Raw genomic sequence first — 23,720 nt, 5'->3', positions numbered from 1 at the left:
TCTGCTTACACATTCCCATGGTTCAGATCCATCCTCAGGCCATTCACCCTGAACCACTTATCCTCTTCTCTGATGCTGCTCCCTGAATGCCCTCCAGTTTTCTGGAGTCTTCCTAATAAATTCTTGTTTAAAACCATCCAGGACTTTCTGGCAGCTTTTGTAGTGGCAGAGCTGGGGCAGGGATGAGCTGCAGCATTGGTGCAGGATGCAGTGAGCCCTGAGATCCCCCACACTGTCTGAAGGGTGGTTTTCAGTTTGGATCAATCTCGCAGCCCTTTTGCTTGGAGGTAGACATACAGAGAGTAAACTGAAAATGTCTCTCCCCGTGGAGCAAAGAGGAGATGTCTGTATTGTGCCTTTGTCTGCAAGATCACACAAACTGTTGCTTTTTTTCAGCATTTCTACTGGTGCTTGTTTTGTAGGGCTGTGAGGTTTCTTCAGGCATGTTAATGCAAATGCATTGTAGGAGTCAGGGCTTCACATGGAACAACCCTCTCAGAACAAGCAACTCTAATACAAAAGAATTTTTTCTGCTTCTTCTATGAAACGGAATGCCTAGCTTTTAACCCTGTTTTTGCATATTTCACCCTTGAATAACATGATGAATTTTGGTCTGCCTGAGAAAGGTGATGCTGGCAGTGAAACCAAAGCCATACAGAAGGAGTCAGCAATAACCCTCACATTTAAAGGTTTCCTTTGGACCCTCAATTTCATGGATGAAGTGACTGAGGTTCATAGAAACAATAATCTGTTCAGAAAAGCCATCCTCCAAAAAGCCAGCATTGCCTCCAGCTGACAGTTCTGATGATGCTGTGCTTGCTTTCTCATTCTCCATGTTCTATGTGCAGTCTTTTTACATTAAAATCACATTTATCTCTCAAATCTCTGCCTGCCTCCTCTAATGCATTAGATTTTATGAGGAAGCCTGTGTTACTGTGAGCTGAACCCTGTCACCCCATGTGTGTGCAGGGGACAGCTCTGAGCAGAGCAGGGTATTAAGATTTCAGCTCTAGAACTCCAAAATTGTGGCTAGAGCCATAACAAATATCAGAGTATGCCTGGAGGTGTGCAGCCACTACACATAACTCGTCAGTCCTTGGAGGCAATTGCAGCAGGTCTGGTGGCCTCTGCATCTTCTCAGCAGTGTTGCAGAGGCAGGAGTTGGTACCTGATGCTGAGGAGCCGTGAAGCTGCACCAGCCACTTTTGAATTAGCACAGTGTCCTCAGTCTTAGGGGTGTGACAGGAGAGGGGTTCGAGGGCCTCTGTGTAGTGGTCAGCAAGGACTTAGAAGGCATGGGATCCAGAGCCCAAAGGATTCTGCATGCTCCTGTTACCTGCAGCATGCAACCTCCTCTCTAAAGCTCAGACATGACCTGATAGGCAGCTCTCGGATCACTGCTGAACCATCTTTTCCTGCTCAGCACTCACCTGCTTTTTACCTAGAGCTTTGCTGCAGCTAAGGAGTTTTTGTTGTGTGTATTTATTTCCATGGGGGTACAGTCATTCATGAGCAATTCTGTACCAAATGCAGGCGTCTCACAAAAAGCCATTTTCCCTGCTCTGTATTATCCTGTTTGGAATGAAGCATCCACAACGTGGCCCTTACCTTCTCCAGGTAACCGTTAGCACCTCAAGGAAGAGCTCCCTGAATGAACAACCCATATCTGCCATGTTGCAGCAGATGGTGTCAGTATGGAGAAGGCAAGAATTCTGACATCTGAAAATAAAATGGCTGATGTATAGGCGTGTCTAGAGTCGTAGTGCTCCCTGCATGTCTCTCTGCCTTGCAGTGCTATTACACCCTGTTCTAGGCAGGAATCAGTGCTGGATGCTGTGTTTGCTCTTGTGTGTGTGGCATTGAGCAGGATTCATGACAACAATAAGAATTAACTGATTTGGCAAAAAATGTTCAGGTATGAACCGCCTAACCACATCTGTAAATTTCCTGTTGCAAAAGTGAAGTGAGTGCTTTACGAAGAACTGATCAAAACCAGCAAGATCTGAAAGTGGTCTGCTTGCTGCATTTTATTCCCCAACATCAATCCCAGTGTAGCAGACCCTGAGTAGGAAGAGGAAGGATACTTCTGCAGTCTTCCAGAATAAGGAAGGGTCAACTAATGGCGCAGCCAGGGAGGATGCTCTGGTGTTGGGAACTGAACAGTCCCTGTGGTCGCAGTGCCATTGCCAACTTCCCTGCACCATTAAGTCCAGAGGAAGCCAAGAGAGGTTGGAGGGGAGAGAAGAGGAGTAGCTACGGTACAAAATGTCGTGCCTATCCCTAGAGAAGCCATCAGAATGTCTCCCAGCCGGAGCTGTCTGCACATCACCTGTGATCCTGCACCTCGGAGCCTGGCGCTGGGAGCAGGTCGTGGGTGAGGGCAGGATGGGCACCTGTCTGCTGCAGGGTCTCTGGTGAGCAGTGAACTGCAGCCCACCAGGGAGCCTGTGCTGCTGCTAGAGCCAGAGAGGTGGACAGAGCCCTGTGTTACAGCCAGAGCACAGGAGAGACAGATGGGAAATGGCTGCGTGTCAGCTCTGACATTTTGCCGTCAAATGTCAAAGTGTGTCTGTGCAAGCCTGTCCTCCCACAGCAGCTTCTGTGCTGACGTGAATTGTGTGCTGCTTAGCAGGGCCTGTCAGCAGATGGGTGCTGCTGCTGGGAGCCTGCTCCAAGCAGCTATTTCCCAGAGGCAGCAGAGACCTGGTGCTTCAGTAATGAAGTGTGCTGCCATCATGGTCTGTATCTACAAAATTATGCTTTTCAGGTGGTTGCATTGTGGCAGCACTTGAAATACAGCAAAACCTGGTGGAGAGATGTGATCTGAGCATTACAATCAGACACAAGAGCAGGAACAAAGATGGGGTGGGCTACATGAGTGAATAGGCACTGGGAGACCAGCTTTTTACCCGAAATGTTTGTGAGGTGGGAGTGGGAAGACAGGATAAGAAGACACTCCACTTCTCCTGAGTGCAATAGAAATAAACTCAGATAAACTCAGAGCTCCTGCTGTGCCATCAGTGGTGCACAGGGTCCAAATTGAGGCAGGAACACCCCTCCAGCAAGAGAATGAGTGAGTGAGGGTGTGTGTGTGTGTGTGTGTGGGTGTGTGTGTGTGTGTGGGTGTGTGATCTCAGGGTCAGGAGCTGGCGTTATCCGCAGTGGATCTTGAGCAATGGGGTCCTAGGAATCCTTGATGAAGAAAATCTGCCCCCCAGGATCTGGGCTGACTAGACATCAGCCTCTGTGGCAGCAGCTGTGGGAAAGGAACCAAAGGCTTGTAAGACTTTGGCTTGTAAGCCAAAGGCTTTTACACCCCTGAAAAGGGTGTAAAGGCTAATAGAGGTTTTAGGGAGACTACAGGTGAGGGGGCGTTTAGGGTTGCACAATTAATAGTCCAATTGATATCCACCACCTGGTCCAAGTGGTCCTCTCTTCCTCAGAGCCTAATCTGGACGAAACATCCCAGGAGAAGTGGATATGTAGGAGAGTGTTCCAGCCATGTAAGATCTGGTACCATCTACCAGAAGGCCTGTCTGTTTTCTGACACTGGTGTTAGCGTTAGCTTTTGCATTATTGGATGTTTACTGCAAACATTAGCTCTGTGTCCCTCTTTGTGTTTTTATTTCGTGCCAGCATCATCCTGTGTCTGTGAGAAGCACTACTGTGCGTGGGAGGAAAGTATTTCTTTTGATCATTTTTATAATCTTCTAATTGCTATTCTTACACCTTGAAAGAAGTGAAGTTCCTGATGTTTCTGTGTAGCTGTCTCATTGCTCATGCTCTTGTTCTAACTTCATTTAACCCACATTTCTCACTTTCCCTCCCGTGCTCCCACATGCCTTTGCAGGTCTGCTCCAAATCCATTATCAACCCACAGTAACAAAGGCTGAGGTGAGGTAAGGTAGGCAAAAGCCACCGTGAATACCACTTTCTGGAGCCTAGGGGTCAGTGGTGGGGGCCCTGGAGTCCAGAGCAATCCCAGGATCCCAGGATGCACGTTTCAGGGTGCAGTGATCACTAGGGATGCCTGGATGAGTTATGGGATGTGTAATGCTGACCGAGGGTGCTTGGGCCAAGGTTTTCAGATCTGTGAGAGCATTAGCTCATTTTTTAATCTCTCAGACTCATCCTGGATTACTGCTCTCTTTTGTGGTTTCTCCCTCTCCTTGCTGCCTTAGCTGCGTGCTGATGCACTTGTCTGTGTTCAATTATCTGATCTGTAGAAGGGAAGGCAAGAGGAAAACCCCCTCCAGACTTGTGCTGGAGGTGCTCGTAGACTGGACCTTGGGGTTAGGTGAGGTGGGAGAACTGGGTTTGTCCTTTGCTCTCCCATGTCAAACGCTGGTGAACATCTACAAGAAAGATGAAGAGAGACTTTTGGCATGAGCAGAGAGTTATGGGACAAGAGGGAAAATCTTTAAACTGAAAGATGGCATGTTTAGATTAGATACTAGGAAGAAATTCTTTACTGTGAGGGTGGAGAGGCACTGGAACGGGTTACTCAGAAATTGGCCCATCCCTGGGAGTGCTCAAGGCCAGGTTGCATGGGGCTTTGAGCAGCCTGGTCCTACGAGGGTTGGAACAAGATTTTGTTTAAGGTCACTTCAGCTCAAACCATTTTGTTATTCCTCTGGCTCTGTAAGAACCTGCCATTTTGTGAACACAAGGAGAGTGGGGCTCTTAGTGCCCTGCCTGTGCAGTGCCCTGCCTGTGTGGCTCCTGGGACTGTGGCAGTCACACTGTTGTGAAGTGCAGCAGGTAATAAGCAGGTAAATGACACAGATACTGTGGCAGAGAGATATGATCCCCGGCCAGAGCACAGTACAGACCAGTTTGAGCTGAGGTTTCACCATCAGCCAAAGGTCAGCAAAAGTCGGTGTGCTGTATGGGACCTATTTGACCAATGCCAGTGGCTCCCCATGGTCCCACTGAGGTCATCCACTCCTTTTCACTGGGGAAATCCTTGTGTACCTAAGCAGTTGCATATTTTGGCATGTCCCCCTGGCGCCATTAAAAGGGCTCAGGACTTCATGGAGTCTCCTGGATTTTGGAAAGGAATGACTGTTGCTACTTTTGTGTTCCAGTCTGCTCCTCTTTCCAGTCTCTTCCTGGACATTTGTGTGTGTCTGTTGCAAGACTTTGCCATGTTTGGTTCTTGAAGGAAAGTTCAATGTACCTAAAAGGAAGCAAAGATGTTCAATCCAGTGTAAGAAGATAGACTGCTCTCACCAGTGTAGTGCTTCCCTTCAGACCCTGTACAGTTTTCCTGTGAGTACACAGTGCCATCTGCAGTGAGGTCTTTGTTTGGCCCAAATCCTGTGCAGCCCTTTGGCCTCTTGACTGAAATCAGTTTCTCTCTTCAGATATCTTTGAGAGGGGTCAGGTGAAGTCACGGGTGTTGTCCCAGGAGCCTGCATGGAGGGTGACATGTTTGTTTTACTTTGTGATGGTTTGTTTCCCAGAAGAAGAACCTCGTGCTCAGGGACTTGTGCTGACAAGGAGCCAGTCTGTTTGATCCTTGTCGACACATGAAATCTTCAGTCAAACCAAGGATGCTTTAAATAGCCACTGCCTTTCCTGAGAGGTGACTTCCTTTGTGATTTTGTCTCTCTGTAGGTATCTGAATTCCCTCATGAGAAGTGTCCTCCCTGCCTCTCATGTGCAGCCCTACCTGTTCATGGGTGGTACCAGCTTCACTGATGCCCTGAAGAGTATTCCTCACCATGGATAGTCCACCCAAACTGACTGGTGAGACGCTGATTGTCCATCACATCCCCCTGGTGCATTGCCAGGTCCCCGATAGACAGTGCTGCTCCGTGAGCAAAAGGACCAACCCCTTCTGCCAGCCAGAGCTCAGCATTACACGGACCTCTGCCCTTCCAGACAGAGACCTCTCGCAGACTGACTCCTTGGTGTACAGCAGCTTTCTCCAGACCTCTGAAACCTCAGCAGAGGCCTCAGATCCCAAAGAAAGAAAAGCAAGGGATCTGATTGTCCCTAGCGTCAGTAAGCGACACAACCCTTTCCTGCTGAGTGAGGGTGAAGACCTCAGTATTTTTGGGGATGACTTGGGTCAAAAATCTTTCCACCTTCACAACTCACTCGTTGATGGCAAGCCTCCCTTCAATCTGCAGGATCTGGCCTTGCCCCCTTTCCACCTCCACGACTCCAACCACATTGTGAAATCCTGGAACATGGCCAGCCGGTCTGGTGTGGTGGACGGGCAGGAGGACAAACTCGGCAGTGACGACATCCAGAAGAGGAACAATGCAAACAGGTGCCATCAGGCCTCGGAACGCATGGAGCTGGATGAATGCAGCTGCCATCGTGGCAGCTCCTCCAACTTCTCCTTTGACAGTGGTGACCAGGAGTGGAACCAGAACATGGGTGAGCCACTGAGGAATCAGGATGCCCTGCACAGGACATGCAGTTGTTCCAGCTCAGAGATCCAGCACTGTCGCTGCTACAGTTCATCAAGTCAGTCTGAAGTGATTGACCAGCAAATGGGCTACATCAGTGACTCTTCTTGCAACAGTTCTGATGGGGTCCTGGTGAACTTCAGTGCTCTCTACAACAAAATGAATGGTCAGCCTCAATCCAACCTGAATTCAGCTAACCTGTCCTGTGACTCTTCCTTCTGCAGCCACTCAGACACAGGAGCTTTTTACCTGGATTTGCACTCATCACCCACTGAATCCAAGATGTCCTGCGAGTCACATAACCCAGAAAGTTCAGGGAAGGTGTGCGGGTGTCAACACTCCTCCTCACCTGTCCTTGATGCTAACTGCAATTCCTACCACCTCCACTGTGAGCCTTGCACATCGGAGAGCTCAGACCTCACTGCCTGCTTCCAGAGCCAAGCACGACTTGTTGTGGCTACTCAGAATTACTATAAGTTAGTCACGTGTGACTTGTCTTCCCAGTCATCCCCCAGCCCTGCGGGATCTTCCATAACTAGCTGCTCAGAAGACCAGACCAAGGGTAGCCCAGCCCAGCCCACAGAATACTATCTGTTCAGAAGGCCCGACCTGAGACAGGAAGGCAATGTAGAGTGCAGTGAAGAGGAGCCAAAGGGAGAATCCAGCCAGAACATGATTGAGGGTCAGGTCTATGTCAATGTGTCACCACCGAACCTCAACACAAGCCGGCAGCGCTCCAGGAGCTACGATCAGAACCTGGACAGGAGTCCTGGCAGCAGGCTGGGCTCCCTGGAGCGCATGGTGAGCTGCCCAGTCAAGCTGAGTGAAAGTCCAGCCATACCCATTCAGAGCTCTCCCCCCAAGAGGGTGACATCGTTTGCTGAACTGGCTAAAGGGCGGAAAAAGAACGGCACCTCCCCACCGCACCGCTCCAGTGGTGACTCTTCCCTGGAGTTCTCTCCTATCCCTGAGACTCAGCGGGATTGCCCAACCTTCCTTGAAGAAAGAGCTCGGCGCAGCCAGAGTCTTCCACCCATGCCCTTCATCCGTGGCCTGAACCGGAGCTGCGAGGGCTTCTGTTTGAATCATGCTTTTGGGGACAGCCAGGCTTTGTGTTCCACCAAAGACTCCGTCTCCAGTGAGAAGGTCCCCAGTGGGCATGGGGCAGGTGAGCAAGCCTCTCTCTCCCTGCTGACGGAGGCAGATGCCAGCTTCTCAGGTGGCTCTGCCAGTGGCCACGGACAAAAAGATGTTAGAGCCCGAGCAGACGGTAAGGAGCCAAACAAGGCAGAAGGGAGAAGTAAAAAGGAAGGCAACTCATTGGGATATGAGGGGAGCAGCAGGGAAACCTGCATGGTGATAAGAGACCAGTGTCGGGGCAGTTTGGTTCCTGGTCTGCCAGTCCCTGGGACAAAGCCTTGCTGTGCTTTGTCACAGAAGCCTTTCAGTCTCATGTCAGGGCAAGTGTCTTGTCCTTGTATTTGCAAAGCCTCCTTAGGGTTTGTTCATACCTCTCACGTTGTGTTAGCAAGGACATGGCATTAATACTGAGGGAGTCTGTGCAGCTTGAAGGGTTGTATTCCTTCCAGGGTGCTTGTCCATGAGAATCACCTGCCCTTAGCTCCTGAGACAGAGATGTTAAAATGCTCAGCAGTGTCATAGTCACAGCCTTTCTTTTTTGCTGTTATGTAGGGCAGAGGTGGAAGGGGAAGAGGCGCAGCCAGCATTCTCTTTCCATGCAGGTCCTGGAAGCTCACACAGTTTCTTCTAGGACTTAACAGTGTGAGTCCTGCAGAGTCTAGTCTGCATGTCTCGGCTGGAATATCCTGGTCATGTCCCCCACAGTGCTGTGGATTGCAGCAAAGGTTCCCAGGGGGAGCCACTGTCACAGTTACCTCTGTGGGGAAGCCTGTAATGTGAGTTGTATTCCACCTTGATATTGCTGTCACTTGTTCTCCTGAGGAAGCTGTGTGACATTCCCTTTGGAAGTATGGCCATTTCTCCAGCACTGTGGGAGACTTCTGTCTCTGCTCTAGGCAGATATTATACCTGCTTCACAGGTAAAAACCCTTCTAAAATGCCTCTAACCAGACCACTGCAGTAAATAGCCCCTATTATGTCAAAAAATTGTTGTGCCTTAACAGATTGTCTCCACTTAATGTTCTGAAAATACCTAGCAGGAGGTGAGAACATGTGGTTTATTGCCATGGCAGAGGCAGTAGAGATTTTGGCCTTTGGAGTAAAAGGTTTTTAGTTATTGTCCTGTGTGTTTATGAGCCTTGAATGTGTGCTTGGTGTGGGATGGCAGTGAAGGCAGGTCTCTGCTGGGGGAGGGCAGCATGGCAACAGCCCTCAGCTTCAGAGGGAGGCTTGGAAGGAGCAGGCGCTGCTCAGGGAAGAGGGGGCAGACAAGAGCTTTCAGGATAACATGTCCCAGCAGTTGCTGCCCACCACACCAATGGGGTCCCTCCTTCTGTACAGTGACAGCAAGGCAGGCATCAGGGCTGTGCAGGAAGCTCCTGTCTGCAGCTGGAGATGGAGCCGTATCTGCTGTGCTCCAGCCCAGAGCAGCGTGCAAGCCTAGAGGCTCTGAGAGGGGCTAGAGGGAAAGCAAGCCCTACTAAAAGCTGGCTCCAGGGAGAAAAGTCTGGAATACCCCACAGGCAGCGGGTACACCAGGGCTGATCAGGGATCTCAGTCAGGCCCAGTACTATGCATTTTGAACCCAGTGCTGTGTGTGTTTTGCACTGAATGTGCAGTGTGTCTCACTTCAGATGTGTCCCTCAGGATATTTGTGGCTCCATCAGGAGCTGGAGGCACATAGATCAGCCCACCACACTCTCTCAGGACCTCCTAGCACAATATTTGCTGGAGCAGACTGGCACTTTCCAGGGTTGGAGGTGGAATGTTAGGAATGTCCTGTTTAGGTGTGGTGGAGGCATGAAGGATGAAGGAAGCTCTGTGTTCCAAAGTGGGGGCAGTTACAGTGAAAAGAATAGGGAGGGAGAAAGGGAAGCAGGCAGCCTTTGCAACAGCACCAGTATATTGTGATGCAGGATGCAGAGCTGCAATGCTATTGCATGTAATGCTTGTGCTGGGCTGTGCAAGTCCACAGTGCATGTAGGAGGGGACAGTCCTTTGGGATGAGAAATCTGACTCTACTACAAAGTGTTGGGCCTTGTCTTTGTGGTACTGCTTGGGCAGAGGCAGCTCAAGGGCAGGCACCTGATCCCATGGCTTTGTGCTGTCTAGGGGTAAGAGATTGGGAAAGGATGTGAAGCTGGTGACCCTACCAGGACAGACAAGGTCCTGGTGCAGTGCTGTGCTCTTCCAAACATCTGGAACTCTGCACTTGGGGCCACCTATCTTTTATCTTGCCAGCTCTTGATGTGTGTAACCAGTTCAGACTTAAACCACTCTGTAACTGGCCTCTAGCTCATCCTCTACCTCCTGCAACAGAGAGCACATTCCCTTTTGCCTGTATTCTGCTTGGCTGAGGATGATTGTTGCTCTGCCCATTCCTCACCCTTTCTTCCACTTTCTCTCCCTGAAGGTGGTGGCACAGACAGCAAGCCTGTGGTACGCTACAGCAAGGACCAGCGTCCCACGACTCTGCCCATCCAGCCCTTTGTTTTTCAGCACCACTTCAGCAAGCCACCCAAGGCACGTGCCCTGCATAGCCATTTTGCCTCCAGCCTTTCCCAGCTGTACAGCTTGTCCAGCAGCCGGCCTGCCAGCCAGCAGATCTCCACTTCCCAGTCCTCAGCCTTGGCCACCTCGGCAGAGCAGGCGGCGGTGGCAGGGAGCCAGGCCCATGGCACGCTCGTGACCCAGCAGCGCTCAGCAGACGGGGCTGCCTCGCGTGGCGATGGGGGCATCAAGAAGCCTGGCCCCGAAACAACCCGTCCGTCCCCGCTGGGCAGCTACTCCCCCGTGCGATGCAACGTGCCTTTCTTCCAAAGCATGGACTCCTCTTCCTCGCCCGCCTCTGAGAGAGCTGAAGACAGCCAGCCCCCCAGAAGCAGGTCCTGCCCCATCTCTGCTAACCTGCTTCCCACGAGGTCATCTCCTGCTGTCAGTGCCATGCAGCCCTCCAAAGCCACCAAAGCTGACACCCTGAGGCAAAAGGAGAACCCCAAGCTGATTCCCAAGAAGGAGGCCCCGCTTGAGCCAAGCCCACCACTCTCTGAATACCGACTCCACAGTGGGTCCCTCCCGCCCCTCTCGGTGGGTGGTATGTCCATGAGCAGAGTAGGAGGCCATGCAGATTCACACTGGAGAAGTGGCAGTGAGACCAGCAGCTCTGGTCCCCTGAGCAGCATGGGAATACGGCCTGTCAATGGTAGGTACCCATCCTCCAGGACCTGCTAGTCTGGAGCATCTACAGCTCCCTGTAGCTATGTCTGCTCCCTATAGTGCCACCATTTCCTGTAGCCACAGACCAGGATAAAATTGCATCTGGATGCTGCAGGAAGACCTGCACTAAGGGCATGTCCCTCCAGTCCCAACTCCTACGCTGTGTCTCCAGAGAGGGCAGTGTGGACTGCTGGTCTGACAGCACCCCATGCCAGGTGCTTGCACCCCAAACCTGCTGCCTCTGTGCCTGCATCCACAAGGGCACCCAAGCTCCTGCCTTGCTTTGCCAGGCAGTGGCATCCGCCTGTCTCCATGTGCGTGTGCTAATGTCCTGAAATGCTTCTGGACCTCTGAGTAATGTGCTGTCTCTCTTTCTCTGTCCTCCATCTTTCTCTTACTCTCCCTTCCCGTTTCCCTTCCGCATCCTCCCGTGTGCTCTCGTCATCCTGTCTGGTGCTCACTGCCCGCGGCATCCCAGCGAACCACCTCTCCCCCCAAGCGCTGAAGTGGCGGGAGTACAGGCGGAGGAACCCCCTGGGTCTGGACCGCGTTTCAGGGCTGCCCAGCTTAGCGGGCAGCCTGGACAGGAGGCAGCAAGAGCCTCGGCTGAACCGGGGCAACCCCATCTTTGAGCTCCCTGGCGCTCTCAGCACCAGCCATTTCCACTGCAAGCTGAACGGTGCGCACCACCTTTCTCCCGGGGGGTCTTGGGAGGTGACCTTGGGACTCAGGCTCAGTTTCCTTGAGGCTCAGGTTAAGCTTGGATCCATCACTGGTCTGCCTGCTCAGAGCAGGAGGGATGATATATCTCTTTGCAGTGAGGCTGAAAGGTTCAAGAGGAAGGTGAAAATCGCTTCACTGGTTCAAATCTTTGTGGAGCCTTCCTTCTTCATGCGGTGAGAGCAGTCAGATCCAGCCCTGAGCTGGGTTGAAGGGCAAAGTGAATGGCCCAAGAGCCTGCTTAGACCTCAATAAGTGTTCCTGGACTGTGGTTAGCTTGTAGTTCTTCTCACACAGAAGTTTGGGCCCTTGGACATCTCAGATCTGTGCCCCATGGTGCCTGACCATCCTGTGCCCCAGCCCTGACAATGTGCTGGGTGCTGAGCTGTAGATTTCCTGAGGCAGCTGATAACACTAAAGACATTCACAGGACTCTGTCTTCTGCAGGCTTTGCCCTTAAGGTCTTCCCTGTCCTCCAAAACCTGTGCAGGAAGGGCTGACCCAGGGGCAGGCTGCTTTTGACTGAACCTCTGACACTCCTGTGGGGAGAACAGTGTGGTCTGTTTGTGGGAGGAAGAGCATTCTACAGGGCTAGCCTCAAGCCATGGAGGGAATTCCTCAAAGCCTTATACCTCACTCTGCCAACTCAGACAGTTTCTCCATCTTTCTTCAAGGGAAAATGCATAGCACAGAGTAAAACAGATGGAAGTCAAGCACACAGGAGAACTCCCATGTATGTCACCCTTTGAAAACAGAGGCCATCCCAGAGAGCATGCAGCAAACGTGCAGGTTGTTGTCTGTGGATGCCTGTGTGCAACAAGTAATGATTTTCTCTGTGCTGACTTCTGACCCTGCTTGCAGCAGCATGGGAAGTCTGGTGCAGCAAGATTTCCCTTAGCCCTAGCCCATGAGAGTGAACGTCCCACAGCATCTTCCAGAACCTGTGGGCCCCCAGTCAAGCTGGAGGTGATTTCGGGTAGGCCTTGGGTATCAGTTGTGCAGGCACACATTGCAAACCACTGCTGGGGTGGCCACAAGCCTGTAGCCTTGCTGTCCCAGCAGAGGACAGGTGGCATGAAAACTGCTGCTTCGGTGCGTGGGACTGGGGCTGATTCTTGTCCCCTCTGTCTTATCCCTGCAGGGCAGTCTATGAGGCAACTCCAGCTTACCTACAATGACTTTTTCCCTGACTACTTCTCGCTAGCGGAGAAACCTCCTGCTGAGTTCTGCCTCTCCCCAGATGGCAACACAGAGTCCATCTCCATCGACTTGCTGCAGAAGAAGGGTGAGTGCATACATCTCTGGTGGACCATGTATAATGTGCCATGGAGTGTGCTTGAGCTGCTTCTCCCAGGAAATGTGATTAGAAAGGATCTTAGGTGCACAGGAATGGGCAGAGAGAGCAGACAGGCACAGGAGTGTGACCCTAAGGCAGGGCATGCTGCCACCCCAGGCTCTGTGTACAAAGGTAAACCTGTGTGTATCTGTATGATGTTGCAATGTGCTAAGCTCAGATTTTGTAATTTAGGTTAAAAGTCTGTTCAGTCCTACATAAGTAGTATAAAATTGTATCAATTATATAAAAAGGTGGGAGAAAAGATTCCAGAGCAGGACAAGATATTGCTGTGGTGGGATCCATGCTAGGGGCAGGGCTGGCAGGACTTGACAGCTAATTGTTATCATTTCAGAGGCAAGGGATGTGCAGAAAGGTTCCCATGCCTTTGCCAGCTATGTGCTCATGATTACCAGGTGGCAGCTTTCCCTTCTGTTTCAGTTCTGTTCTCACATTATCCTGGTGCAGGTGACAGATTATACACCACTGGCTTGTTACTGAAAGTCACGACAGAACCTGCCAAATGCAAGGCTTCTGCCCTTCCAGCCTGTGGCACCAAGGCAGCAAAAGACACATTGCCTCAGATCCCATCTCTGCTGCCTCAGGGCATGGGGCATGGAGGTGACCCTTGGGAATATTGACAGGTTGTCCTACTGGCAGTCTGATAGGTGAGTGCTGGAGCCAGCCGGAAGAGTTTTGGTGAGGATTTAGGAGAGTCTCTGCGTGTTTTTTGGCAGAGAGGGCTTGTGTGTAGATGTAGGCTTGCAGTGCCCCTGTCTGATTACTTCCAGGAGTGTTTTGTCAGAGTCCATCCCAGCAGCCCCTCAGGCAGCTCTTTGACCTGTTGTTTTCCACTAGGTCTTGTGAAGGCTATCAACACTGCTGTTGACCTGATTGTGGCTCACTTTGGAACGAGCAGGGATCCAGGGGTGAAGGTATGTCTTGCATCCAACTCCATTCTGGGTGGCACAGAGAGTACAGAGCAAGATTGCCTCTCCATTCTCTTCCAGTCAAAAACTACAGGTTATCTAACGAAGGCAGGAGTACCAAGAACAAATCAAACAAACGGGATGTCACACCATGCAGCAGATAGTAAATCTATGACAATTCCTGCTGCATGATGGAGTATATAGATGTATTTAAAGGAAGATCAGAAAAACATAGGGAAATTATGTTTATTAAACACATAGGAATAATGTCCAGCTTAGACTCTGAGTTGGAAATAGTTGTAGGCTGTGAAAGTATAAAGGGCAAGTATTATGTACGTTTGTTCTGATTTAACTCTTTCTTTATGTACTTACTATGGCTCTTTATAAGAAGACACACCGGACCGCTGCCCTTCTGGTCTGATGCAGCACACCAGCTCTTTTTTCTCACACAGTGGAGAGATGTGTTTCCCTTCTTCACATGTCCCATGACTCTGGTCTGGCACTGGTGCCCGGGTACAGTGCAGTGTTCCCCATCCCTCAGCATCTCACATTTTAATAGGAGATATTGAATCATTTTAATGATGATAAAAAAGTGCGTCAGACTTCGCTCACCTGGGGCAGCTGGTCACACCCATGGTAGCCCTTACCATGAATACATTAGAGTATTTAGAGTACATCTAAGGGGCAGGCTGTGTTAGGCCCTTGCTCCCCTCATTTCCAATTTCTGGAATAACACAGAAGTGCATCTAGGTTGCCCTGGAGCTGGCTGTATTTGGCCTGTGCTCCCTCATCCCCCGTTTCTAGAATAACACAGAAGCAGAGCAATTTTGCTTGTGTTTGTACCAGGCATTGTTTGCAGTCCTGTGACACCCAGCACGTTTGTGTTGCCTCCTCTCAGTGCTGAATGCCTGGCTTCAGTCAGGCGACTCTGGGCAGCAATGTGACACTATTTGGACATGACAATTCCTCTGGCATGCCATCCCCACGAGAAACCTGACTGGGACAAATTCCAAAACCATTCAATCTTATCTCAGAACCCAGTGTAATTTTGTCCTAATTACGGCTGTTGCCGATGCAGAGATTGCTGTGCAACATAACTGGAGCTGTTGAGATTCCCATGGCTTTTTAGGGCTTCACTGTGAATTTCCAATACTTGCAGTGTAGGTTTGGGGAATAATTGCAACATTCCCCCATTACTTTTCTTATCAGACAGTGCTGTGGTTTTGTGGTTTTAACCTCGGTTTCTTTATACATCAGTGTGCCAGGGGCTGAGCATTCACCTGTCAAAAGGCAGCATCCATCCCTGCTGCTGCCGTGCTCAGTGGATCTGACAGGATTATTCCTGAGCCAAGTTCAGTTTCAGTTCAGGGCTTTTGTGAACCTGTGCCAACTGGTCAGTATAATTCCAGCTCAGCTGGTAAAATCTGTGCCCTGTGCACCATTGCCTGACCCATTTGGATAGACCCCTTGGCAGCTCAAAGGCTGTAAGCAGCAGAATGTGTCCCTGCTCTGCTGGTGCTGGGCTCTTACATGGGCTCTTACATACCTCCTCTTCACCTCAGTCTGAGCTCTGGCCATCCATTTTGCCCTTATCTGTTTATTTATAGTAATCTCTAGGAGTTAGAGCTTGACATGTCACTGAGTTAAGTGTTCTGTAACCCCTCAGTGCTAGTGGTTCTATGTGGGTTGGTGCTTCCTAATCCAAAACTAGCTACAAGAAAATCTACAGCAGCAGGAATATCCCCAGCTCTTTTCTTCCTCCAGCAGGAGAGCCTTGTTATCCCTCTTTGGAGAACGAGGCATTCTTTCTAATTGGGATATCCTCTTCCCAGTCTGGGATATTATTTTTTCAAGCTACTGCTTCTTCCCAGCCTGGGGAAGAGCTTGCAGAGAGCAATCCAGAACTGGTGTATGAAGCATCAGGAGTGAAAGCAAAGACCCTGCATGTTCAAGGAGCTGCCTGGATGTTGCTTGCTGGGTGTCTGTAGTGGGGCTGAACTGTTTCCATGCATCTGTACCTTGAAAACAGTTACCAACACTCTCCCTGTTGCCTGTTTTCCATTAGGCCAAACTTGGGAACAGCTCTGTGAGCCCCAATGTGGGGCATCTCATCCTGAAATACCTGTGCCCAGCTGTCCGGGACATTCTGAGTGATGGGCTCAAGGCTTACGTCCTGGATATGATCATTGGCCAGAGGAGGAACATCCCCTGGAGCGTGGTGGAGGCATCCACCCAGCTAGGTATGGATGCTGAGAGGCAGTGCCTGTGGTAGTTGTGGTTGGAAGGTGCTGGGGAAGGTTTGCTCTAAGGATAGGGGTGCAAAACACCCAGTTTCCTGCTTGGAACAGGGTGCACATGTACCATCTCTTGCAAGAAGGGAGGGGCACTTCCTTGTTCTTCCCAAGTAGTTATTGTCATTTCCCCTGAAATTTGCAAATTCTCCCATAACAGGCTTAACCAATTAAAAAAGGAAGGAAAAAACCCCAACAAAATTAATTTCACATTGGTTTCTGCATCATACTGGGAAGCCTCATAGCCTGACTCTGGCAAATCTTGAGCTCTGCAGTTATCTCTATGACTGCAGACCCCCCAAATTATAAGCACACACCGCAATATTCTCTTTACACACTGATTTTGAGCCAGTGGCTGTGATTGTCACTGAAGTGTGGGAGGCAGGTCCTTGTGGTAATGAAACTCTCCCAGAGTTTTGGAGTGGCGGTCTGGGATGGATCACAGCCCATCTCCTACATGTAGTCTAAGTGTTGGTATGGAGTGAGCTCACACTGGCATGGTGGAGAGGCAGTGCACACACAGACACAGACACCCAGACAGTGTCTGTCTTGCCTTGATGCTCCATCCTGTGGTGCAGTTTTGGCTTTGCTCACCACAGCTAATCTCAACAATTTTCTTCTCTCCACAGGGCCCTCCACAAAGTTGCTGCACAGCCTCTACAGCAAGATCAGCCAGTACACAGAGCTCACCAACCACACCATGCGGTTCAATGCATTCATCTTTGGCCTTCTCAAGTAAGCAGGACCCCTGGGGTGACTGCATGTCCCTATCCAGGGCTGGCAGCAGCTGTTGGTCCTTGACTGCAGGCAGGCATAGGTGACCATGAAACAAACTTAAGAATCTGGGAAGCCACTTCCCAGAAGCAGGCTAGGGAAAGAAGAAGCTGTAAGCCTCAGAGAACTCTTTCCAGGTCAGGAGTGAGAATGAGTGGCTGTAGCCAAGTGAAGAACTGGGTCAGTCTGTTTTAGCCCCAAAACATCAGGTGAGAAAACTCTGTCAAACTTCATACGAGGTTAGACATAATATATGTATGAGTTACTCTTGGAAATTCCTCTTTAAACCACTGTTTCCTGGAGCTGCAGTGGATCCCAAGGCATGAGGTTCTGAAGGAGAAATTTTCCTGGTCCAGGACTCCAGACTGGCCCTTCTAGTTTGCATAAGGAATGTGCGCACTCTGCTGTGTTTAAGAGAGGAAGGCTGTAATATGTTTTTGTGGGTGAAGGGATAAGCACTGCTAGGATGATGTGTCCCTGCTCCTCTCTGGTGGTCAGCAAGAGCTCTGGCAGTGGCAACAGAGTTCCCAAGATCTCCAGATGTTGTAGAATTCCCTCAGGCAGGAACAAACTCTGCCCTGCTCTGCCCACACAGGGTGACCCCATTCTCCTCCACTGGCATATTTTGAGCGGAGCCATCAGCACTGGTCTTCGTTTTGTAGATCATTTGCCTCTTCCACAGCAGCCTCTTCTCAGCAAAACAAAGCTCTATCAAGGACATAGGAGTAGAACAGTGAGGAATCTTGCTGCAAACACAGTTATTCGTGGTTACAGTTGCACATGTAAAGCCATGTAGATGTTCAGTGACAGGCTGAGTGTCTCTGATCAAGGCATGCTTATGGGAGCAAGCCACTGTCCTTTCCCTGAGGTTCACAAACTCATGCTTTGTAAATGCCCTTTTCCAGCCACACTTCTTGTGGCAGAACAGTGAGGATGAATGGGTTTAATAGATTTTCTGTTTCTTTCTTACCCTGCTAATTTTCCATTCCTGCAGTATCCGGTCCTTGGAGTTCTGGTTCAACCACCTTTACAACCATGAAGGTAAGAGCCTGAAGGCTGTGGGCTGCAGTGGGAGCCAAACTCTGCACACAAATAGAGCATGGGATGGAAATGTGTTTCTCTTGTTGCTCTCTCAGCTTGGGCTGCTCTTCTCTGCCCTGAGGTGAAGGACCCAATGTAGCAGGGAAATCCCAGGTGGAAGTCCAAGCATCATGCAGCTCCTTCCACCTGAACCTGGACTTCCATTCTCCTTCCTACCCACAGCTAGTACCCAAGGCTTTTGGTGCAGATCCCTCAGTCTGTCTGCAGGTGATCACATCTGTGCCTCCCCAAATTTCTATGTTCCCTGCCCAGTGCCTGAGAGTTTAGTATGCCTGGAGATGTGCACACTTACCTGAAACTTTTCAGGCATGGAAAATAGGAAGAAATGGAAAGGAAAACCCGACATACAAAAAGCAGATTTTACTGGATGTATCTGTTTTATAGTAGAATGGAATGGAATGGAATGGAATGGAATGGAACGGAACGGAACGGAACGGAACGGAACGGAACGGAACGGAACAGAACAGAACAGAACAGAACAGAACAGAACAGAATAGAATAGAATAGAATAGAATAGAATAGAATAGAATAGAATAGAATAGAATAGAATAGAATAGAATAGAATAGAATAGAATAGAATAGAATAGAATAGAATAGAATAGAATAGAATAGAATATGGTCTGTGCTTATCCTGGCTTTCTGAAGCAGAAGACAGCCATCTATTACACCATAATTAAGACCTGGAAGTGTAAGCAAAAGCTGGGGCTGTCCGGTTATTCCCCTCTTTCTTCCATTTGGTGGCAGAGGTCATCTGGGCTGATAGTCTGCCAGGCAAGTCCTAGCTGTAGGTACAACTGGAAAGCTCTGTGTGGGCCATTTTGCTGAGAGGTCACAGAGCATCTGGTGCTCCCTGACCCAGGCCTGAGCCTCACACTGTGACCAAAAACTGGTGTGCATCTCCTTTCCTCATAGCTTCAGCAGCTTCATGGTGGCTTGGCAATGGTGGCAAGAGCATCTCCTCTAATTAATGTCTTTTCCTACAGACATCATCCTGGCACACTATCAACCAGTGGGCTTCTTGTGCCTGTCTCACAGTGTGTGCCAACCTCTTTTTGAGGAGCTCCTGCTCTTACTCCAGCCTCTCTCCCTGCTGCCCTTCAACCTAGACCTCCTCTTCGAGCACCACCTGATGCAGATGGGCAAAGAGCAGCAGCAGCAGAAGGAGCTGCTGCGTGTGAAGCAGGACCTGCTGCTTTCCGTGCACTCCACGCTGCAGCTGATGCGGACCCGGGGCAGCAGTGAGGATCCTGATGGCTGCAGCACCGCCCCTGAAACATGCCAAGGGAGTGCCAGAGATGGTGACATCTCACCAGGGCACAGCCCACAGCAAGCTGTGAGTGAGAAGAGGGTCAAGGGAGTGGGGGCCTCCTGCGGAGAAGGTGACAGGGAGGAAGAGCAGAGCAAGATGCGAGAGAGCACGTGGGAGGGGAAGAAGGACAAGCAGGCAGGCTGGTGGTACCAGCTCATGCAGACTTCTCAGATTTACATTGAGAGTTCGGCCGAAGGCTCAAAGTTCATCCGCTCTGAGAAGAAGAAAGCGGCTTTGAATCCTGCACCCCGGTCAGTGGAGACCCAGAAGGCACCACCTCCCCGCGAAGGAGTGGTGGAGGGTGCAGAGGCTTGTCCCATTGCTGAGGGCACCTTGGAGGAGAGGCCCAAGGCAGCCAGCAAGCCAAGTCCTGAAGCCGTGGAAGAGCCCTTGGAAAAGCCCCAGCAGGTAGTAGTCGGTGAAGAGGTGAAGGAACGGAGCTGGCCCTTCTGGATGGGCAGCCCCCCAGACTCTGTGCTTACAGAGCTAAAGCACAGCAAGGAGAAGGAGGCTCAGCAAAGAGTGGGAGCAGCAGCAGCAACCCCCCAAGAGGACAGCAGCACCAGTGCATCAGAGGGCAGCCAGCCCATCAAGTGGGGACACTTGTTTGGGTCCAGGAAGGTACAAAAAGAGCCCAGACAACCAAACAGGTAAGGGCAGGGGTGGTTTGGGGCTGAGAAGGGCTGGTTAGCCTGGAGTATGGCAGTACAGGTGGAAGTCAGGCCATGAGCTGACCGCTGGGCTACACCATGGTGGTACATCAAGGGTCTGTAACCCTGCTCAGTCCTGCCAGCCTGCCTTAATTCCTCTCATATCCTTGCTCAGTCTGTCTCATAGGCTTTCCTCTTCTGCCTGAGCTCTGTCACTGCCTTAGCATCTAAACCCTGCTACATGGCCCCATTATCACCCCATCCCTCCCAAAACCACTTGTTGAGAACAGAACATAGAACCATGTTGCTTACAACAGGTGTGGGGGAAGGGCGAAGTTGCCTCCAGTAGCTGAGACCCCTGTGCACTGCCTCTCCCTCTACACACCCTTACTGCTCCTGAAAATGACCACTGGAAATGTCCTTCCCAGTCCAGGCTGTGGTGTTACATCTGAGCCCTCCCTGCCTGGAGACCTGGGACGCTGCCTAGCAGTGCACTTAGTGCGTGAAGCCAAACCTCTAAGGCATGACCTTGCCACAAGAGCACCTGCTCTGTTTCCCTGAATGCACTTTCCTGCCACTGACTGCTTCTGTCTCCTCCTTCCAGGTTGCCCTCTGGCTGGCTGAGCTTGGACAAGTCTGTCTTCCAGCTGGTGGCCCAGACAGTTGGGGCTAGCATGTGGCGTGAAGCAGCCCCGGAGCCAGAACCTCCCCATCCAGAACCACCTGAGGCACCTGCTGTGGCACGACCAGTCCAGGGGATGTCTCCTCAGCCTACCTGGTGAGTGATTGACACCAAGTGGGCAATCCTCCAGGCGCTGGAATGTGTTAGGTTGAGGGTGGCACAGCTCTGCCTGTTGCAATTTGCATGGCCCCCTTTACAGTCATGGACCAGAGAATGGTTTGGGGCAGTGATGCAGCTTGTGCATGGATCCACCACAACTCTGCAATCTGCAGGCGATGGGGAGCTGTGGGGGCAGCTGGGAGCTGGATGGGGAGGAAGCAGGGGGTATTTTCCTCTCCCCCTGGGCTGTAGTGGTCCCTGGGTGGGGTGGGTGTCCTGAGGTGAGCTAACCCTACTTTCCTTCTGCCTGCAGTGAGGTGAAAGCTCTTTGCCATCACATTGCCACTGAGGCAGGACAACTGAGCTTCAACAAAGGGGATATTCTGCAGGTCATCTCCAAGGTGGATGGTGACTGGCTGCAGTGCAGCCTTGGCTCTGAGAAGGGACTGGTGCCCATCATGTACGTCACCCACCCTGAGGACGAGGACTATTGACACGTTTAGGAGGCCAAGCACAGTTCCCTGGGCTCCTCTGGGGTAGCCTACCCTGCCAGAGGAACAAACACAGCTTCTTGCTAGTTTCTTACCTTTCCTGCCATTACAGAATACAGTAACCGTAGGTGGTTCCTTCTTGCTCCTCCTTGTGCAGCTGCCAAAGGCCAACTTAGCCCCCCGGGGTCTTCTGCGAGCTGCACCTCGTATTGCCAGGCATCGCCATGCATGCAGCCACACCAGGGACCGCCTGACCCCCCCCTCCGCCCCTCACTGTCTGCAGCACCCACAGGCCATGGACTTGTACATTACAGGAACCCAGGCAGTCCCTGCCAGGGCTGCGCTGCCCCGCTGTTGGGTGCTGGAGGTGCAGGATGCTGGCCGTCCCCTGCCTGGGGGTGGCAGTGCAGTCTGCAGCATCCATCATCCCCGACATCCTCAGCTGAAGGGGTGGGAGCACCCTGCATTGGCAGGGTCCCTGCGAGGCTGGGTTGATGAGTTGTGTTTATTGGGGCACTGCAAGGTAGGCTCCCTCACACTGGAGCATCCCTGTCCTAGTGTGCTGTAGTGGTTCCTGGTGGGTTGTACCGGCACAAGTGTCCTGGCAGTGCCACACTGCAGGGCTGGGGCTGTGCGTGGCTGCAGCCAGGGGAGGGGGACGGGGTATGTCTGTGAGTGTGGAGCAAAGGGGTGTGAGGGGCTGTGAGGAAGGCACAGGGTTGTTCAGTGTTACGTAGGTCCAGGATGGGTAGTGCCACCCTGTGCAGAGATGGGTGCTTTGGGGGAAGGCCGTGTGCCCTCCACACTGAGCAGGGAACCGGTGCCTGGGAAGCCCTGGGATGCTCAGCGGAGGGCACTGGAGGGGAGGGAATGAGGGCAGGGTCCCTGTCTGGGCTAGGGATTTGGGGGCAGTGCTCTCAGCAAGTAGATTAGGGGTGCTCCTAGAGGGAGCTGGGGAGCCTGGGGAGGGAGGGGTGGTGCTCCCTTTGGCACAGGGTTTCTGGTCTTGCTGAGCAGTGCCGTGGGGTGGGGGGGATAAGTGTTGTGCACAAACACAAGGGGATACTGGAGGTCCTGGGGTCCTTGGTAGAGGCAATGCCAGTCAACCCCTTCCTTGCCATGTTCATGCCGCCTGCTGTAGTGGGGATCTTCACCTGCCTGTCAGGTGGGGAACAGTGTTAATGAAAGGCCATGCCAGTATTTGGTGCCATGGCCGGCTTGACGCTGTTCACAGCATCGTGCCTGGGCTGGCTTCACCATGGCAAGGGGCCCTGGTCTTGCTAGGTTACCTCCTGCTTGTACATCGCTTAGCGGATGTTGCACCATATTTAATTTGTATCTCCCTGTTAGAATGAGGTGTCTCGCCTTTATTTATTTCTTTATTTATGATGCATATTAATAAAAAAGGTGCTGATTGAGCTCCCTGCTACCCAGACTTATCATTTCAGCACATCCCTGTGAAGGGTCTGTGGGTTACCTGTGCTGGGACACTGCACTGCAGGCTTCCTCCTGCATCACCACAGCCTACACCATACCTTCAGGAGGACATAGGTTGCCCTCAGCAGTCAGACCTGTCAGTTCAGGCCTGAGGGGTGGGGGAGTGGGCACTACAGATGATGTCTTGGGGAAGCAGCACTGTTTGGGGTTCCTTTTGCATTGCTTGCAGCCATCCAAGCAGGTTTCAGGCAGGAGATCACACCATCTCAGCCTGGAATCTGCTTCTCCTGGGTCATGGGAACGGGAAGGTAAAGGAGAGGTTGTGGGCTAGGACCCATAGTCTGGGACAACCTGGCCATGAGTTTCAATGGCTGTGGGTCACTCACCAGGAAGGACTCCAGAGATTCTAAAAAACTTAAGACTCAAAACAAACACTGGGCCTCCAAGTCCACTATGAACCCCAAGAGCCACTTCTCTTTACCCCTCAGCAGCTCAAAAGAAAAAGGGAGGAACTCTGCTTGTGTCTCCAGGCTTCGCTGGAAGAACACCATTCTGGAGTTTGTTACATCCATGTGGACAAATGATGGGCACATGTGCAGTGCATCAAAACTGCTGAAAAAAAATCCACAACTGAAGCAGCATAAACCCCTATTCTGGCTGGGAGCAGCACAGAGCAGGCAGGGCCGGCACATGAGCTGCTTTAACTAAGCTCTCAGAGGGGACAATGGTCAGGGCTGTTTACAAGTTCCATGGAGCCAGGCTGCTCTCCCTGCATGCACTGGCTGTCCCAAAGGAGGAAGGGGACGATGTGCTGGCAAATACCCCCCCAGGGGGCTGAGTCAGCCCTGCAGCAGGAAAGGGGATTTCCAGCTGCCTGCATTGTGGGCACTGACGCTGAGCAGCTCCCTGGGTTTTTGCTGCTGGGGTAGCCTTGGATGCAGGGGAGGCACAGAGGGGTGGTTACAGTGTCAGAGGCTGGATTTGGGATGGCTGCTATGGAACTTGGAGGTCTTCTTTGGGGTACACCTGGCTGAAGGCAAGCAGATCCAGGTTGGTGGCTATCAGCCTATGGCAACGAGGAACTGGCCGCAGGGCACAAAGCCCATGAGTCCTGCTGAAAGTACAC

General features: G+C 51.5%; 1 protein-coding gene across 4 annotated transcripts in view; it reads left to right on the top strand.

Moving 5' to 3' along the window:
* RUSC2 (RUN and SH3 domain containing 2) overlaps window positions 1-22,578 on the top strand; it is a 36,397-nt gene extending 13,819 nt beyond the window's left edge. For 2 of the 4 annotated variants that reach the window (XM_030969048.1, XM_030969049.1), the window contains exons 2-12: window positions 5,620-7,692; window positions 9,976-10,764; window positions 11,257-11,457; window positions 12,640-12,783; window positions 13,690-13,766; window positions 15,826-16,000; window positions 16,681-16,786; window positions 17,820-17,866; window positions 18,910-19,885; window positions 20,490-20,663; window positions 20,980-22,578. In XM_030969048.1, coding sequence (XP_030824908.1) covers window positions 5,727-7,692; window positions 9,976-10,764; window positions 11,257-11,457; window positions 12,640-12,783; window positions 13,690-13,766; window positions 15,826-16,000; window positions 16,681-16,786; window positions 17,820-17,866; window positions 18,910-19,885; window positions 20,490-20,663; window positions 20,980-21,160 — 4,836 coding nt within the window. In that variant the 5' untranslated portion in view covers window positions 5,620-5,726 and the 3' untranslated portion in view covers window positions 21,161-22,578. The remainder of the gene's footprint in view (window positions 1-5,619; window positions 7,693-9,975; window positions 10,765-11,256; window positions 11,458-12,639; window positions 12,784-13,689; window positions 13,767-15,825; window positions 16,001-16,680; window positions 16,787-17,819; window positions 17,867-18,909; window positions 19,886-20,489; window positions 20,664-20,979) is intronic. The other 2 variants (XM_030969050.1, XM_030969051.1) reach the window with 2 other exon arrangements.
* Window positions 22,579-23,720: the final 1,142 nt, after the last annotated feature.

This window comes from Camarhynchus parvulus, chromosome Z (assembly GCF_901933205.1).
Source record: "Camarhynchus parvulus chromosome Z, STF_HiC, whole genome shotgun sequence".
NCBI classification, from domain to species: domain Eukaryota; kingdom Metazoa; phylum Chordata; class Aves; order Passeriformes; family Thraupidae; genus Camarhynchus; species Camarhynchus parvulus.
This window is presented reverse-complemented; position numbering and strand designations above follow the sequence as displayed.